At 37.1% G+C, this 17453-nt stretch overlaps 1 protein-coding gene across 41 annotated transcripts in view; it reads left to right on the top strand.

The window, feature by feature from the left end:
- NEB (nebulin) overlaps positions 1 to 17453 on the top strand; it is a 214320-nt gene that overhangs the window by 62409 nt on the left and 134458 nt on the right. For 39 of the 41 annotated variants that reach the window (XM_045033790.1, XM_045033769.1, XM_045033780.1 and 36 more), the window contains exons 47-58: positions 337 to 441; positions 1435 to 1542; positions 3025 to 3336; positions 3477 to 3683; positions 4359 to 4463; positions 5450 to 5557; positions 10416 to 10727; positions 10915 to 11118; positions 14359 to 14463; positions 15887 to 15994; positions 16347 to 16658; positions 17099 to 17302. In XM_045033790.1, coding sequence (XP_044889725.1) covers positions 337 to 441; positions 1435 to 1542; positions 3025 to 3336; positions 3477 to 3683; positions 4359 to 4463; positions 5450 to 5557; positions 10416 to 10727; positions 10915 to 11118; positions 14359 to 14463; positions 15887 to 15994; positions 16347 to 16658; positions 17099 to 17302 — 2190 coding nt within the window. The remainder of the gene's footprint in view (positions 1 to 336; positions 442 to 1434; positions 1543 to 3024; positions 3337 to 3476; positions 3684 to 4358; positions 4464 to 5449; positions 5558 to 10415; positions 10728 to 10914; positions 11119 to 14358; positions 14464 to 15886; positions 15995 to 16346; positions 16659 to 17098; positions 17303 to 17453) is intronic. The other 2 variants (XM_045033789.1, XM_045033808.1) reach the window with 2 other exon arrangements.

The following is a 17453-nucleotide window of genomic DNA, read 5'->3' as shown; positions in this document are numbered from 1 at the left end:
CAAATCTGCAACAAAAGGATTCAACTGATGACTACCAAGATATCTCTCAGTGTAGCATTTGCTATTTCTATGATTCTCATCTTGGCATCATTTTCCTTTCCATCTTACATAATCTCTACTGTCTTGTTTGAATGAGTATCTTTTCCATAAAAAAAATAAAATTGAGTTAATAAAAATACTTAAAATATTGATGTGTGTATATACATATACATATATACATATGTATGTGTGTATATATATATATATATATATATATATATATTAAATGAGCATATTTTAAGATTTGTAAATACTAACTTTCCTTTTTTCCTTTTTTTTCTTTTTTAAATTTTCCAGCATCTCTACAAACAAGCATGGGAGGCTGATAAGACCAAAGTCCATATTATGCCTGATATCCCCCAGATTATTTTGGCAAAGGCAAATGCAATTAATATGAGTGACGTAAGTGTAATCTCCCCTGGTTTATTTGAACCAGTATAAACAAACAAAGTAATGTCTCAACTATGAAGAATGAAGGTTTTGAAAATAAGAGGAATCCACAAATGACAATCTTTCTCTTTCTAACCTTGCTTTGCTAAGAGTTGGAGCAGGCCTGTCAATGAGACTTGGGCCCAGCAGTTAGGAATCTGAAGGCACTTGGATTTTGTTTGGGGGGGTGGGTATGCCTCCTCAAACTAAGAGACCTGGCAGGAAGAGAAGGGCTTGCCCCCTCCCTCTCCCAGAAGAGAAAAAGGAAGTGAAAATCCTAGGGCTCAGTTCCTGTAGTCTCTCTACCAAGCCTTTGAGATGGTCCTAAAGAGGGGGGGTCTCAGGGAAAGTTAAATGGAAAGAGAAGATGAACATTTTGAAGAATTTGGAGCAAGCTCCATAACAAGGAATGTTCCACACTTAGTGTTAGAAAATGCGTAGGTGTTTTATTTCACTTCCTTTCTCAACCTAACCATAGTTGCTAGAAAATCTCCAATCCTACCAGTGTTTTTTCTTCTCTTTGAATTCCATAAGGATTTAGGATTGATGACTCCTTTTTGGATCGTAAAATCCACACAATTACATAAATAAAAGTGTCACTTGCAAAACAGTGAAGTTTTCTTTTGATCTAAGAGAATGGTTGTTTCGTAGTCTTTCCTTGACTCTTAATTGATAAAAACGTTATCAATTAGAATCTGCTGGGTTTTAGCGGTTTTAAAAAGCATATTTACAACCTAAGAGATCATTAGCTGTTTTTCTGATGGTTTCTTGAAGATAAGTTTGGGTTTGTAATAGACTTTTTCCAAACACAATTTTGTTATTTGTAAGAACATTTAGCCATTGAACCACCAAGGAAGCATTCTGCTTAAAAATAAAAATGATGCCACAGCACTAGTGTTTACTCTTTTAAAATAAGCCCAGGCTTTTCTATTTAGAAGAAAATTATTCCCTTGCCTCTCTTTACAGAAACTCTACAAACTTTCTTTGGAAGAATCTAAAAAGAAAGGCTATGATCTCAGAACTGATGCAATTCCTATCAAAGCTGCCAAAGCCTCAAGAGATATTGCAAGTGATGTAAGTCTGCAGGAAAACACTCACCTTTGTTTTGTTTTGTTTTCTAATTTACCAAAATAATAAGGGCTGAGTTTTGGAAACACTCAATGGATAAAATATGGGGGGAACAAAGCATGCCTACTAACAATGGCCTCCTATTCAATGAGTACCTCTTAGGTTTGCTCTTTTGTTGTCTCTGGTATTTCTGAAAAAAACAGAATGCTAACCACATTATGACCACATACCTTTGTGCTCCCCAGCTTATGAGATCTAGGTGAATTTTCTTTGAACTTCATCCCCAAGGCTATGGCCTGTAGAAATCCAAAGCCCTTCACCAAGCTTTCCTGCAGAAAGACTTGGATTGTTCTTGCTTCCTGCCTGCTAGGAACTGTCCTCCTAACAGGATGTCTCATTGTGTGGTATACTAGGGGTGCTGATATTTTGGACTCATGACAACTGATTATTAAATAATCAGAAATTTTGCAAGCCAGTTGTTAAATTCTTGGTAGCTTGACATCAGCCATGGTGGGAGTATTTATACCACAGAAATTGACAAAAACTGCAGATGAGGGCTTTTATCCCTCCAATCGCCGGTGTGCCAACACACCATTGCCATAACACATCACCTGTGGGAAATTCAGTTCTTTCATTTGGTTGTTTCCACAAGAAATCTGCTCACAGTGAGCACTGAGTTATTTGGGGGTAATGGGAAGAGCACATTTCAGAGCACTCTTAGCCACTCCTGCAATGACACTTTCTCTCTCACTTTACATACTTGCTCTTCATCTTTCCTACCTGCCCATCCTGATGCCACTACTACATTGTCCTGAAATCTCCAAATTCTTTTCCCTCTATTATGCTGGAGTAATTTGGCTCCCCGAGCTCCTGCCCCCTAACTCACACACTCAAACTCACAAGAGACAGGCAGAATAAAAACTTTCCATGTATCAGGATCCTCTCTCTGTAGAAAGAAGTTGAGTGATAAATAAAACTTCTTCCTCATTATGCCAGTCTTAAGGGAAAAGGAGTTCTACAAATATGAAGCTACTCTAAAACGATATCCCATAACTAAGCCTATTCTCAACCGTAAAAGGCTGGCTGATGATTTCTTAGGGCAGCATTAAACTGCTTAGAACATTCTGCTCTTTTCACTCATTTGCCCTACTGAAGTTCTCTTTGACACTAACAACAGAGTATGTGTGGGAGGCAGTGTGGTATATCATCACAGGCTCTGGGTTCTAATACTTAGTGACCTTAGCAAGCCACTCACCTCCCTGGGTCTCAGCTTACTCACCTGTAACATTGGGGCAGTAATAATAACTTTGTAATCTACCTCACAACATGTAGTTGTGAGTAGCAAGTTACACAAATAAATGTGAAAAATGTGTTTTATAAACTGTAGAACTCTACACAAGTATCACTTTTTATGAAATACAGAATGTTGACACTAGAATGCTTCTAGTCAAAAGAACTGCTGTAACAAATATTCTAATTTTTTCACAGTATAAATACAAATACAATTATGAAAAGGAAAGGGGGAAAATGGTTGGTTTCCGTAGTCTTGAGGATGATCCCAAGTTGGTCCATTCCATGCAAGTGGCTAAGATGCAGTCTGATCGAGAGTATAAGAAAAACTATGAGAAGACAAAGACCAGCTATCACACTCCTGCTGACATGCTCAGTGTCACAGCTGCCAAGGATGCCCAAGCCAACATCACCAACACCAACTACAAGCACTTGATTCACAAGTATGTCCTCCTTCCAGATGCCATGAGCATCGAGCTGACCAGGAATATGAATCGCATACAGAGTGATGTAAGTCTCTCTTCTTTCTGGGTGATGGTTGGATTCCTAGCCCAGGAATGGAGATCACAGTCTTCTATACTTTTGTGTCTAAACTGACAAAGGTAAAGTAATTGATAAGGTGAAGGAGAATTTGTCTCTTTTCTTTATAGAATGAATACAAGCAGGACTACAATGAGTGGTACAAAGGGCTTGGCTGGAGTCCAGCTGGTTCCCTAGAAGTGGAGAAGGCCAAGAAAGCAACTGAATATGCCAGCGATCAGAAATACCGCCAGCATCCTAGTAACTTCCAGTTTAAGAAACTGACTGACTCTATGGACATGGTTTTAGCCAAGCAGAATGCACATACCATGAACAAGGTAGGCAGCCATCCTTCTATTCAGGTCCTTCCATACAGCTCCCAGGAAGGCAGGGCTAGCAGCCTCTGGTTCTTGTTTGGGGAATTTGGTTGGAGTCCACCACTTCTGGGCAGTGACAAACAGTTCCAGAGCATGTCCCTATATCATTTTCTTCTGCCGACTTCTTATTTCCCCTGTTTGGTTTTGGGTTTTTATGAGGGGGGGGGGGGGTGAGCGAGTGCATGAGCGCAAGTGCAGAGGGCAGAGGGAAAGAGAGAGAGAGAGAGTCAGTCTTAAGTAGGCTCCACATCCAGTACAGAGCCTGACGTGGGGCTCAATCTCACAACTGTGAGATCAGGACCTGAGCTGAAATCAAGAGGTGGACACTTAACTGACTGAACCACTCAGGTGCCCCATTTCCCCTGAATCTTATCATTGAGTTACAAATCATTTGTTTTTTAAAATTATTATATGTTAAGTATTTTTAATCCATTCTAGAAGATAGACCTACAATATTATTTTTAAAAAATCTGAGTTTGTTTTTAGTGTCTTTGCTGAATCATAAGCGACTTTAGTTACTAAAATTAATCTAATTCAAATTGAGTGCATTCAAATGCTCTGTTAAGTTTTTTTCTTTCCTGTGGGTCCTAAAAAGCTATTCAAATTTCAAGTGTCTTTTTCCCCCTAACTTCCTAGCACTTATATACCGTTGACTGGAACAAAGATAAAACCAAGATTCATGTGATGCCAGATACACCAGATATTTTACAAGCCAAGCAGAATCAAGCTATGTATAGCCAGGTAAAGTTGTATAAAAATTTGGCTTAAAACTAATTGAACTTATTAAATGATGTAATGGTAAATAATTGATGTAAATGCAGAAGGAATGGAAATGAATGACTCACACTGGCTAACTAGAGATGCTGCAAAATATGGCGGTTAAAAGGAAGGGCTTTAGCCGTGACTCTTTTGCTCCATGGAGAGAGGCACTGTGCCCGTGTGATTTATCTCCGTACTCCTTGTACTTGGCACAGAGTAGGAAATCAATAAATAATTCTTGAAAGAAAAAAATTGCATCAGACAGACCTGCTTTGGGTTTTGGCTTTTATGAATTATATAACATTGGGTCTAAGCCTTAGTTTCCTCATTCCTAAAATTGGGACCATAATAATGCTTATGACACTAAATTAAATTGCTGTGAAGACCAAATGAGAAATTTCCATGGAAGGCTCTCCACACAGTACCTGTGTTGAACACACACTAAGTCTGGATGACTTACAACTATTTTTATTATTATCCAGTTTTAACCCCCTTGCATCTATTCAATAAATTTCATGCATAAAGATGAATTCATTTATTGTGCCTCATAAAAGGCTTTTCAGTATCTACTACTTTTATCACTTAGATAATCAAAATTTTGTTACCTTTTTTTGGTTACCAATTTTTTTCACATCTGTGATTCAAACAGTGAGCCCAGACTGTACTTAACAGCAGGAGGAAAGTACCTAATATACTTGATATGCCCATATTGTGTCTGAACAGAAAAGCAACTCTAAAATTGTATATGTATCTCATAACTGAGTGTATTCTCAGAATCAGAAAATTGAAGCAAAATCCTGTAATTCTAAGTCAGTGCTTCATAAAAACAGCTTCATTTGTTTTTATCCATATCTTTAGAGATAAGGGAGATGATAGAATCTGACGTCTATTCTCTAGGTAAACTGTTATTCAGTAATTCATTGGGGTTTTAGTATATACTGAATAATGCTAAATTATTTAATTTCCAGAAACTCTATAAACTTGGATGGGAAGAAGCTTTGAAGAAAGGATATGATCTCCCAGTTGATGCAATTTCTGTGCAGATGGCCAAAGCTTCAAGAGACATCGTTAGCGATGTAAGTACTTGTTTGGCTTTTATGATATGTTATCTGAATCAGGTATCTTAATACTGGTAACTATTTTTACAGATGGGCCTTACCTTTCAAAATGTAATACTATTTCTTCATCTTCTCCTATCCTCTCAGTTTACCAAAAATTCACTTTTCTTTCTTACTGATCCAGTATCAAAGAAAGGGTTTCTTGAATAGAGGTTGAGTCAGAGGACCTATAAGAGCCATTATCACACTAACAATGAAGCAACAGAAAGACAAATAAAGAAACTGATCCCATTCACAATTGCACCAAGAAGCATAAAATACCTAGGAATAAATCTAACCAAAGATGTAAAAGATCTGTATGCTGAAAACTATAGAAAGCTTATGAAGGTAATTGAAAAAGATATAAACAAATGGAAAGACATTCCCTGCTCATGGATTGGAAGAATAAATATTGTCAACATGTCAATACTACCCAAAGCTATCTACACATTCAATGCAATCCCAATCAAAATTGCACCAGCATTCTTCTCGAAACTAGAACAAGCAATCCTAAAATTCATATGGAACCACAAAAGGCCCCGAATAGCCAAAGGAATTTCGAAGAAGAAGACCAAAAGCAGGAGGCATCACAATCCCAGACTTTAGCCTCTACTACAAAGCTGTCATCATCAAGACAGCATGGTATTGGCACAAAAACAGACACATAGACCAACGGAATAGAGTAGAAACCCCAGAACTAGACCCACAAACATATGGCCAACTAATCTTTGACAAAGCACGAAAGAACATCCAATGGAAAAAAGACAGTCTCTTTAACAAATGGTGCTGGGAGAACTGGACAGCAACATGCAGAAGGTTGAAACTAGACCACTTTCTCACACCATTCACAAAAATAAACTCAAAATGGATAAAGGACCTGAATGTGAGACAGGAAACCATCAAAACCCTAGAGGAGAAAGCAGGAAAAGACCTCTCTGACCTCAGCCGTAGCAATCTCTTACTCGACACATCCCCAAAGGCAAGGGAATTAAAAGCAAAAATGAATTACTGGGACCTTATGAAGATAAAAAGCTTCTGCACAGCAAGGGAAACAACTAACAAAACTAAAAGGCAACCAACGGTATGGGAAAAGATATTTGCAAATGACATATCGGACAAAGGGTTAGTATCCAAAATCTATAAAGAGCTCACCAAACTCCACACCCGAAAAACAAATAACCCAGTGAAGAAATAGGCAGAAAACATGAATAGACACTTCTCTAGAGAAGACATCCGGATGGCCAACAGGCACATGAAAAGATGCTCAACGTCGCTCCTTATCAGGGAAATACAAATCAAAACCACACTCAGATATCACCTCACGCCAGTCAGGGTGGCCAAAATGAACAAATCAGGAGACTATAGATGCTGGAGAGGATGTGGAGAAACGGGAACCCTCTTGCACTGTTGGTGGGAATGCAAATTGGTGCAGCCACTCTGGAAAACAGTGTGGAGGTTCCTCAGAAAATTAAAAATAGACCTACCCTATGACCCAGCAATAGCACTGCTAGGAATTTACCCAAGGGATACAGGAGTACTGATGCATAGGGGCACTTGTACCCCAATGTTTATAGCAGCACTTTCAACAATAGCCAAATTGTGGAAAGAGCCTAAATGTCCATCAACTGATGAACGGATAAAGAAATTGTGGTTTATATACACAATGGAGTACTACAGGGCAATGAGAAAGAACGAAATATGGCCCTTTGTAGCAACGTGGATGGAACTGGAGAGTGTGATGCTAAGTGAAATAAGCCATACAGAGAAGACAGATACCATATGTTTTCACTCTTATGTGGATCCTGAGAAACTTAACAGAAACCCATGGGGGGGGGGGGGAGGAAAAAAAAAAAGAGGTTGGAGTGGGAGAGAGCCAAAGCATAAGAGACTCTTAAAAACTGAGAACAAACTGAGGGTTGATGGGGGTGGGAGGGAGGGGGGGGTGGGTGATGGGTATTGAGGAGGGCACCTTTTGGGATGAGCACTGGGTGTTGTATGGAAACCAATTTGACAATAAATTTCATATATTGAAAAAAAAAAAGAGCCATTATCCTAAGATGCTATGTTTGTAGACATTACAAAGAAACCAGAGATTTCAGTTTTCCCCTGCTTGCCTGAAAACAATTTCCTGTTTTCTATTTGTCTATCTTAGACAAATCCAAAGTGCCAGTTAATAAATCAAACTCAACAACCTGATGTTGATAAGTTTTTATATGCACATATTTAAAAATTAGCTGCCAGTTATTTTTATTTAACCCATTCTTGCATGTAAATAATTCTAAAATAGCTAGGGGCATAGAAAATTCAGGAAGTCTCAGGAATTTAGGTTTAAGGTCCAGAGGGCTTAACTTTCTATTGGGTATTTGTTCTCCAAGGCCACTTTTGGTTATGATTGAAAAGGGTAGTTAATTTGGTAAATAAATTAGGTGTAATTCCTATTGACTAATTAAGTGTTTATAAATATTTGACTTAGATATTCTGTGTATAGATAAACATGTCATTATGTTAATTCTAAGAATTAGCCTCAAAAAATCCAGAGAAATTTGGAATTTCAGAGGGAAGAACTACCTCTTAAAATCTTTAAAACAAAACAAGGATTTGGGCTGGAGAAAGTATGTCTAAAGACAGCACCATGAATTCTAAGAATATAAGGGCAAATTCTGTTTACTTTTTTCAAGTTTTTATTTAAATTCTAGTTGGTTACCATATATGGTAAAACTGGTTTCAGGTGTAGAAATTAGTGATTTATCACTTACATGTAACACCCAGTGACTCTCTTTAAATCAGTTAATTTGTGGCATTCCAGAAATGTTAGAAATTAGTTAGATGATTTATTATTACTTACTGGCTTGCGCGTCATTTCCTTATTTAAATGAATCGATATACTGATGAACCTACAGCAATAATGATGCTTGAATGTTCCCCCAGGAACATTTAATGTTATGTACTCCCCATTAGGTGATGATTTAGAAACTGAAGAAATAGCTTCAGTGATTTTCTCACTACACATTTGATGGGATCTAATTTCTTAGGTAATCTTTTGAAATCTTCCCCTAAAATTAACTTTAAGTGAATTTTCCCCCCATTGTAGAGATTATATCTCCTCTCAGTTTCAAATGGTTTTCATATTCTATAAAATTTAAGGAAATTAGAGCTATTTTTATGCGTACTTAATTTAATAAATTAGAATCATAGATTTTGGTTAGAGGATAACATGAAGGCTATTTAATTCAGTCTCCTACTCAGTGTCCTGCCTTCTCTCCATCTCCAAAAGATGGCCGTCTGATCTATGGATACATATACATATAAGAATTTTGTCCTTCAGGGCAGGTCATTTCCTTGTTAGAGCATCTCTAATTTTTATTATATAGTTCCCTATTTTCAACTTGAATAAGTTATCAACCAACTCTAGTTCTGTGTTCTGGAACATCACAAAGGAACTTATTTCCTCTGCCACCTGCTATCTCTTCATATTACAAGTTTCTTATTCTCCTTTGGTTTTAGAGTTATAAGTCCTACAATATTCTGAATATTCAATATTCTTTAAAAGTGCTTCACTCTACCTGTGATTTATTATATTTTTTTTCATTACCCCTCTCAAGATTGGGCCCCAAAATGTAGTGTTGTTTTCTTGTTATAAGAGGTCAGGTCAGAGTAAATGAGCTTTTTTCTTCCTTTTTATAATTTTTTTAAAATAAAAATTTTAAAAATGTTTATTTTGGGAAGAGAGAGAGACAGAGTGCAAGCAGAGGAGGGGCAGAGAGAGAGGGAGACACAGAATCTGAAGCAGGTTCCAGGCTCTGAGCTGTCAGCACAGAGCCCGACATGGGGCTTGAACTCCTGAACTGTGAGATCATGACCTGAGCTGAAGTCAGAAGCTTAACCAACTGAGCCACCCAGGAATACCCACAGTAAATGAGTTTCTGACCTGCTTTTATCTGTGCCCCTACAGAATCCATGACATTACTTTTATAAGAAATTTTATAAGATTGCCCATATCAAGCTTATAGTCAACTTAAATTTCTGAGTATTTTTAATATACATAACCATGAAGCTGGGTAGAACCCAAGAGAGTAGAACCTAACTCCATGAAATGTAATGTGTGCTGGGCATCTAGCATCAAGTAAATGCTATCATTGCTGTCATATTATTGTCACTATTACTACTGTCATCCAGCATTAATGCAGGTTTTTCCCAATTGATCTAAATACTGGATTTCACTTTTCTTAAATTTATGTAATTCATTTTGACACATCTTAGCAATATGTTGAGGTCTTGTGGAGTTTTCTTTCTAATCTAATATATTTAGCTATTTTTAGCTACATGTGCATGAAGATATGGATCCTGAACAGGACAAGTTTATAGGACATAACCATATGGCAAACCACCAAAAATCCTACTGCTTAATAAATTAATCTATGCTATTAGGCTTGTTCATAAAATCCTGAACCTTCCTTGTTTTTCTGCCATTCAGCCCATACCTTTCCATCATTTCCATAAAGCTATCACAAGAGCTTTACCTTTGTTTTTCACAAATATTACCCTGAGGTCAATATACACAATGTCTAGCATATCATGGCATATATTTTTGCCCTTAGTTAGAATTAATTTTTTATCTTAACCTCTCTTGATAATGAACTATGTTGCATTTTTTTTTTTAGAAGCCTCTAGGTCAGTTTTCATATTTCTTACTAAGTTAACATGGACATCGCTTTTCTCACTTCAGTTTTGGAAAATAAACATGCAAATAAAGCAAATTGAGTTTTTAAGCTCAAATTGTTGAGCTTCACTTGACCTCTGTTTATGCTAATAAAAGAACTGTTTCCTTTGATTTCAGTTTAAATACAAACAAGGCTACCGCAAACAACTTGGCCACCATATTGGATTCCGGAGCCTGCAAGATGATCCAAAGCTTGTATTGTCCATGAATGTAGCCAAGATGCAGAGTGAAAGAGAATACAAGAAGGACTTTGAGAAGTGGAAGACCAAGTTCAGCAGCCCAGTGGACATGTTAGGAGTGGTACTGGCCAAGAAATGCCAGGCCTTAGTCAGTGATGTGGACTACAGGAACCACCTGCATCAGTGGACGTGCCTGCCTGACCAGAACGATGTTATTCAAGCTAAAAAAGTTTATCAACTACAGAGTGAGGTCAGTTTATTTTTAATTCAATAGCTTCTATGTTGCCATTTGAATAGCTATTTAGTCAGAGACAGAGAGTAAAAAGAGGAATTATTGTTGAATATCTAAAGTGCATCTGTTTGTAATACATAGAATCACTTGAGTTGTAGGTCCAGATGAGGATGGGGTTTTGATGGAGTGCCTTGTATTTTCACAGAATCTGTATAAGTCTGACCTTGAGTGGCTGAGAGGCATAGGATGGAGTCCCCTGGGTTCTTTGGAGGCAGAAAAGAACAAACGGGCTTCAGAAATCATCAGTGAGAAGAAATACCGTCAGCCTCCAGACAGAAACAAGTTCACCAGCATTCCTGATGCCATGGACATAGTTCTGGCAAAGACAAATGCCAAAAATAGGAGTGATGTGAGTAACTCTTTAGAAATAAAAAGGAAAATTTATAGTACCTGATACCTGGTAGGAGCTCAGTAACATTTGCTTAATTAATTAGTAGAATAGCATAGCATATCATACCGTGTGGCACAACATAGCATAATGTTTAATACTTGGTTGCTTCATTTGAATTATCAACTACCCTGTACTGGATCATGTAAAATGAGTTAGTACCAATTTTTGTCACCTGAAGCTTTCTTTCTTATTTACTTGCCTTTTCTCTATTTATCCATCCGACCATCCATCCATCCATCCATTATGAAAATGAGAAAACTATTGAACATACTTTTTTTCTTTGAAATTTGAATGCATTAAAGACCTAGATTTTGTGTTGTTGTTGGGACAGAGTGTTGAGAGGGCAGTATATTGAGTACTTTGCACAAACGAAGTAGAACTGTTAAAAAGAGTGTATTTTCTGCCAGGTGATTATAACGCATCTTGTTAAGCTGAATCAAGACAAGTAAAGAAGACATACACATATACATATGCATACACATATACATATATGTATACATATCATACGTGTGTGTATCCCATCTTCAAGTTATTTACTTCGCCAGCACTGACACCAGTGTCTAGCATGTAACTCTCAATATTTATTGAATAAAATAAATGAAAGATATTAGTGTAGAGTAATTCTATGCCAAGAAGAGGAAAGATTACTCATCATTGTTCATTGAGAAGCATAACTCTGAAAATTACAGAAAGTTGAGTTATGTGCACTGAGATTCTGGAACTGATAAGAAAATTTAAATTTATATATAATAATTGGGTCTTAGAAGAATCTGAATACTTACAATATCTATATATTTTACACATACCATATAAGTGTTTATATAAAACTCATAACTAGTTTATAATAAGCATTTGATAAATTATAGCTGCTCTTTTCCCAATCACCCCCTCACATACTCAATGTTTACACCCAAAATCTATAATAAATGCTAACCTGTTAGTTTTATTATAAATATTCAAGTTTTCATCTCTTCTCTCTCTTTTTATGATGGCAACTTGAATCCAGCAAGCTAATAAAGCAACAAATTTATGTAAAACATCTCCCCTTTTGGAATCCAAGTTTCTTTTTCTCCATGAAGCAGAGCTGTTTAGAGAGCTCTGAACTAATAAGGTGGCCAAGAGAAAAGCCCTCAGTCATGAAGTTTATCAACATTAATGTCTCACAACAGACCTCTTCAACAGTGTGCCCTGGTTGTAGGAAGGCTAAGACACTGATCCCCTCAGGCCTCAGAAGAGGGCCACTTGATCCTTGAGCCTACTATCTGTCCTTTTGAATAGACCCATACTTCTATCTCAGTATAAACAAATATTAGCATTTTCTCTGTTTTTCAGGGATCAGGGCAGGGGTTGTGGTGAAAGTGACACATGCCATTGAGGAAATGGTCCCGTTTAGTGGTCCTCAGCCAGGTATATTTTTGTCCCACAGGGGACATTTGGCAATACCTAGAGACCGTTGCTGTTGTCACAACTTGAGGGTGGCATGCTACTGGCATCTAGTGGATAGAAGTCAGGGATGCTGCTAAACATTCCAGAAATGTACAGAACAGCACCCCTGCAACCAGGAATCCTCCAGTATACAACACCAGTAGTGCTAAGGCTGAGAATCTCTGGTCTTAATCGGAAAGGTTAGCGCATAACCAGGATAAGCGTATGTGCAAATTCACAAGCCTTGCTTTGTTTTGGTCCTGAAGATCTTAATCAGCTTCTCTGGACTATGTAGTAAGCATGTTCCGGAAGGAGAAAAGTACCAGCTCCTGTACCCCACGCTGCATGCCTCAAGGGGAAATTGGCAAGTCCAAAAAACCAGTGAGAGTTATAAAATTGTGTATATTGAAATAATTTCAAGTATACAGAAAAGTTGCAAAAATAGTACAAATAACATACATATATATAGTAAATACATAAATATGAATATAAATATAATTATGTATATATATGTATCTTCACCCCAGTTCTCCAATTGTTAGCATTTATCACATTTGCATCCCCCCCACTTTCCCTCCTTATTTTTCTTTCATAAATATGTAAGTTGCTTTATGATGCCTCTCTATCCCTAACTATTTCAGTGTGCATTTCCTGAAAACAAGAACATTTCTCTCACCTAACTATAGTGCGACGATCAAAATCAGGAAATTAATGTTGAAACAATACTAGTCTATAGAACTTATTCAATTTTACCACGAATGTCCTTTACACAAAATAAGAACTATTTTCTGACCCAGGGTTCAATCCAAGATCACACACTAAATTTGCTTGTGCTATCTGTAGTCTCCTGTCATCTGGACTGGCTCCTCACTATTCCTTTGCCTTCTAAATCCCTGACATTGGAGAAGAGCACGGGCCAGTCATTTTGTAGAATCTCCCTCATTTGGGTCTGTCTTTTGTTTCCTCATGATTACATTCATGCTTTGTACTTAGCAGGACAACACATGTGGTATCTTCCTCCATGCGTCATATCCAGTGATACAAGATACCAGTCTGTGCCATTACTGATCATTTTAATTTTGGTCATTTGGTTAAAATGGTGTTACGAGGTTTCTCCACTGTCAAATTACCATTTTATCTTCTGGAATTGATAAGTATCTTGGGGGAGATTTCTCTGACAATGTAGGCATCCTGTTTTTCATCAAAATTTTACTCCCTTGTGTTAGTAAATCAATGAGATTTTTGTTTGAGTTCCCTTGTCTTCTGTTGAAGAAAGAGGATGGCTCTGGGACATGTAAGAGATTTTGGATAAATTCCATACCAAATTCTCTTGGGATCCTAATCCCCCCAGATTATTATAAGGTATAACCATAAATAATAAAACATAGAGAATGCAATTCCCTAATTTCTAGATATACCTTGAATACATCTTCTTTTGAGAAGGGAAGGGCTATTTCCCAATTAAACATCGAAGGAGACTTTTATAATCAGATGGAGAATTTCTGCTTTATTTGACGATCTTGGCAAAGACTCTGATTACTTGGGTTGATTTCTAATGGGCAGGGTTATTTGTAAATTTGAAAAGGTAATCCATACTTTATATTTTGAAAGGCAGTTATTCCCCAGACAAATCAAAAAATACTGTACCTATTTTCTGCTTATGCTGTCAGTTAAAATGCTTAATTCAGATGAATTTAGTAATCCTGTTTAAAGTTAACGATGTCATTGACTAATCTAACAAAACTGCTGAAAATCTCTTATTTCACATTTTAGAGACTTTACCGAGAAGCTTGGGACAAGGACAAGACTCAAATCCACATCATGCCTGATACACCTGACATTATTCTGGCTAAAGCAAACTTAATCAATACAAGTGATGTAAGTTTCCAAATTCAGCATGTATTTCCAGAAAGATCATTTTAATTTTTTTAATATTTATTTTATTTCTCAGAGAGTGAGCGAGAATGAGTGGGGGAGGGGCAGAGAGAGAGGAAGACCCAGAATGCAAAGCAGGCTCTGAGCTGTCAGCACAGAGTCCAACGTGGGGCACGAACCCATGAACCGTGAGATCATGCCCTGAGCCGAAGTTGGACGCTTAACCTACTGAACCACCCAGGCGCCCCCAGAAAGCTAGTTTTAATTGCTTCTAAGGCATTGAATTTATATGGAAGTAAATTTGAATGTCTGAATCATTTTAATTAATAAACTACAAGTGACTTAGATTTCTTATTTAGTGGCTTTTAACTTGAATATCTAATTGGTACTCCCTGTCTCAGGCAGAGTTGAGGGTGTGTGCTCTCTGTTCCTTGTAGTCCTTTATTACACATATCATCATAATGTAATGGTTTATATTGCTCTCCCATATGTGGACAGGTATTTCTCAGAGTCAGAGACAATTTGTGTTGTTGGTATTGGGCCTGCAGTGTTTAGCTAGTATAGTCCCAACACACATGAAATTTCAAATGAACAAGCATTAAAAAACCATGTAGGAGAATTCTATTTTTATTTTTATCATCATCATAGCATGATCTCCAGAAATCTGTAGGTGTAAAAATTAAATATTTTAAAGACAAATTCTAAACTCTAATAGAAAGACTTTAACATTAAATAATGTTTTAGAATAATGCCACAGATCACTGAAATACAAACACATTCCAAGATCAATAGGCATTTTAAACAATCTGGTTTCTGGATAAAATGCATTAAATTCTCACTTGTTTCATTATGTAACAAATCTGGAGAAACAAATTGTTTCACTTATACTTTTTAAATTCAACATTTAAAGTTTCCTCCCCAAAATCTTAGATTTAAAAAATTATGAAGGATTTTGTTTCCTACCTACAGATGCGGATCCTGCTACGGGCAGCCCTATGTTGTAAAATAGACTATATTTTACAATGTCATAGCTACATGAAAGAGAGAGCCCATCAGGCGTAATTTTTCCCCACTAAAAGCATTGCTCTTTTCTAACAAAAACTTCTAATGAAACACTCCAAGGTAATTGGAAAATGGCACCTAAATGATGTTTTATTTCCTTTCTCTATCAATTTGCTTCTGCCTCATACACTGAAGTATTTGGGAAGAGCTGAGATTTAATTTTGTTGATCTGGGTAATTGAAGAGCTTTAAAGTTTAAAATAGGATCTGTAGCAATCAATGGGCATAATTTCCAATTACATTGGCGTATTCTAGAGCAGATACTATTGTCGGGGATTCTTAAAATATTTAGCATGTTGCATTCATTCTGCTATAGTTGTTTATGGAAAACAGTTTTTCTCAAAGTGATTTTCATCTCTTAACAGAAACTCTACCGAATGGGTTATGAGGAGTTGAAGAAAAAAGGTTACGATCTTCCCCTTGATGCCATACCAATCAAAGCAGCAAAAGCATCTCGAGAAATTGCCAGTGAAGTAAGACTTTATCCCCTGTTTATACTGATTTGATTGCAATTTATCACTTTAAAGCATTCTCACTTTAATTTTAAATTGAACAGAATCTTCCAAGGAGTAACAAATTAAAGCAGAGTAAAATGATCCCAGAGTGGTAGGGTGGGATGAAGATAAACTCAAGGTATTTGTAGCTGGAATTTGTGTGAAGTTTATTATAAATGAAACTTGTAGCGTGAGTTAGAGTTTAATATTTCTCATCAAAAAACTTAAACCTGTGGTTCTCTAGGCTTTGTGAAATATTGGGAGTTAATGTGCTTTGTAATTGCAACATAAGTTAATCTTGAAAGGTTCAAGACCTATCTTTTTCCTTTAGTACAAGTACAAGGAAGGCTTTCGCAAGCAACTTGGCCACCACATCGGAGCCCGGGACATCAAAGATGACCCTAAGATGATGTGGTCCATGCACGTGGCCAAGATCCAGAGTGACAGAGAATACAAGAAGGACTTTGAGAAGTGGAAGACCAAGTTCAGCAGCCCAGTGGACATGCTGGGCTTGGTGCTGGCCAAGAAGTGCCAGACCTTGGTCAGTGATGTGGACTATAAGAATTACCTACATCAGTGGACATGCCTGCCTGACCAGAATGATGTCACCCATGCTCGGCAGGCCTATGACCTCCAGAGTGATGTGAGTCCAAGATTTTCCTTTGACCAACTAAAAACCGTGGCCGCTTTCCTAAGAATCAAATTTTCCCTAAAGTAAGGGGAGTTGAATTTACACAACTGAGTTCTATATCCCTAGATTAATGCCCACACCCTATCCAATCCCCAAACATCTGGAGGCACCATTACCCCACAGAGAAAGAGCTGGCAGAGCCCCCATTGCTTTGGTTAAAGACTCTGATATGTTGATCTAGAAGATTTGGATCATTCTTTTTGTGCTGCCATTTTAGATGTTTTCCAAAATATGCTTCTAATCTGAATATTCCATTGATTCATAAGACATACCAAAATTTATAAATGTCCCAAGCATTCAAGCATGAAAATGTATAGTAAAATATAATACATAATTTTATTTCTTTAGGGGCATATAATTATGCTTTACTGGTTTGTCACTTATAATTTCAGAATTTGTACAAGGCTGACCTTCAGTGGCTAAGAGGCATTGGCTGGTTACCCAGTGGTTCTCTTGAGGATGAGAAGAACAAGAGAGCTTCCCAGATTTTGAGTGATCATGTTTACCGCCAGCATCCAGATAAATTCAAGTTTTCTAGCCTTATGGACTCCATCCCAATGGTTTTGGCAAAAAACAATGCTATTACCATGAACCATGTAAGTCTTTTCTTCACTTAAAGGGGGTATTAGTGTGTGTGTGTGTGTGTGTGTGTGTGTAAACATGGTAATCTGTTTCTATAAAAGGAAAACCATATTTAATTCTTTTGCTTCATATTAAAGTGGTATTTAAGTACTGTATGCTTCTTAC

This window comes from Felis catus, chromosome C1 (genome assembly GCF_018350175.1).
Source record: "Felis catus isolate Fca126 chromosome C1, F.catus_Fca126_mat1.0, whole genome shotgun sequence".
Taxonomy (NCBI): Eukaryota; Metazoa; Chordata; class Mammalia; order Carnivora; family Felidae; genus Felis; species Felis catus.
This window is presented reverse-complemented; position numbering and strand designations above follow the sequence as displayed.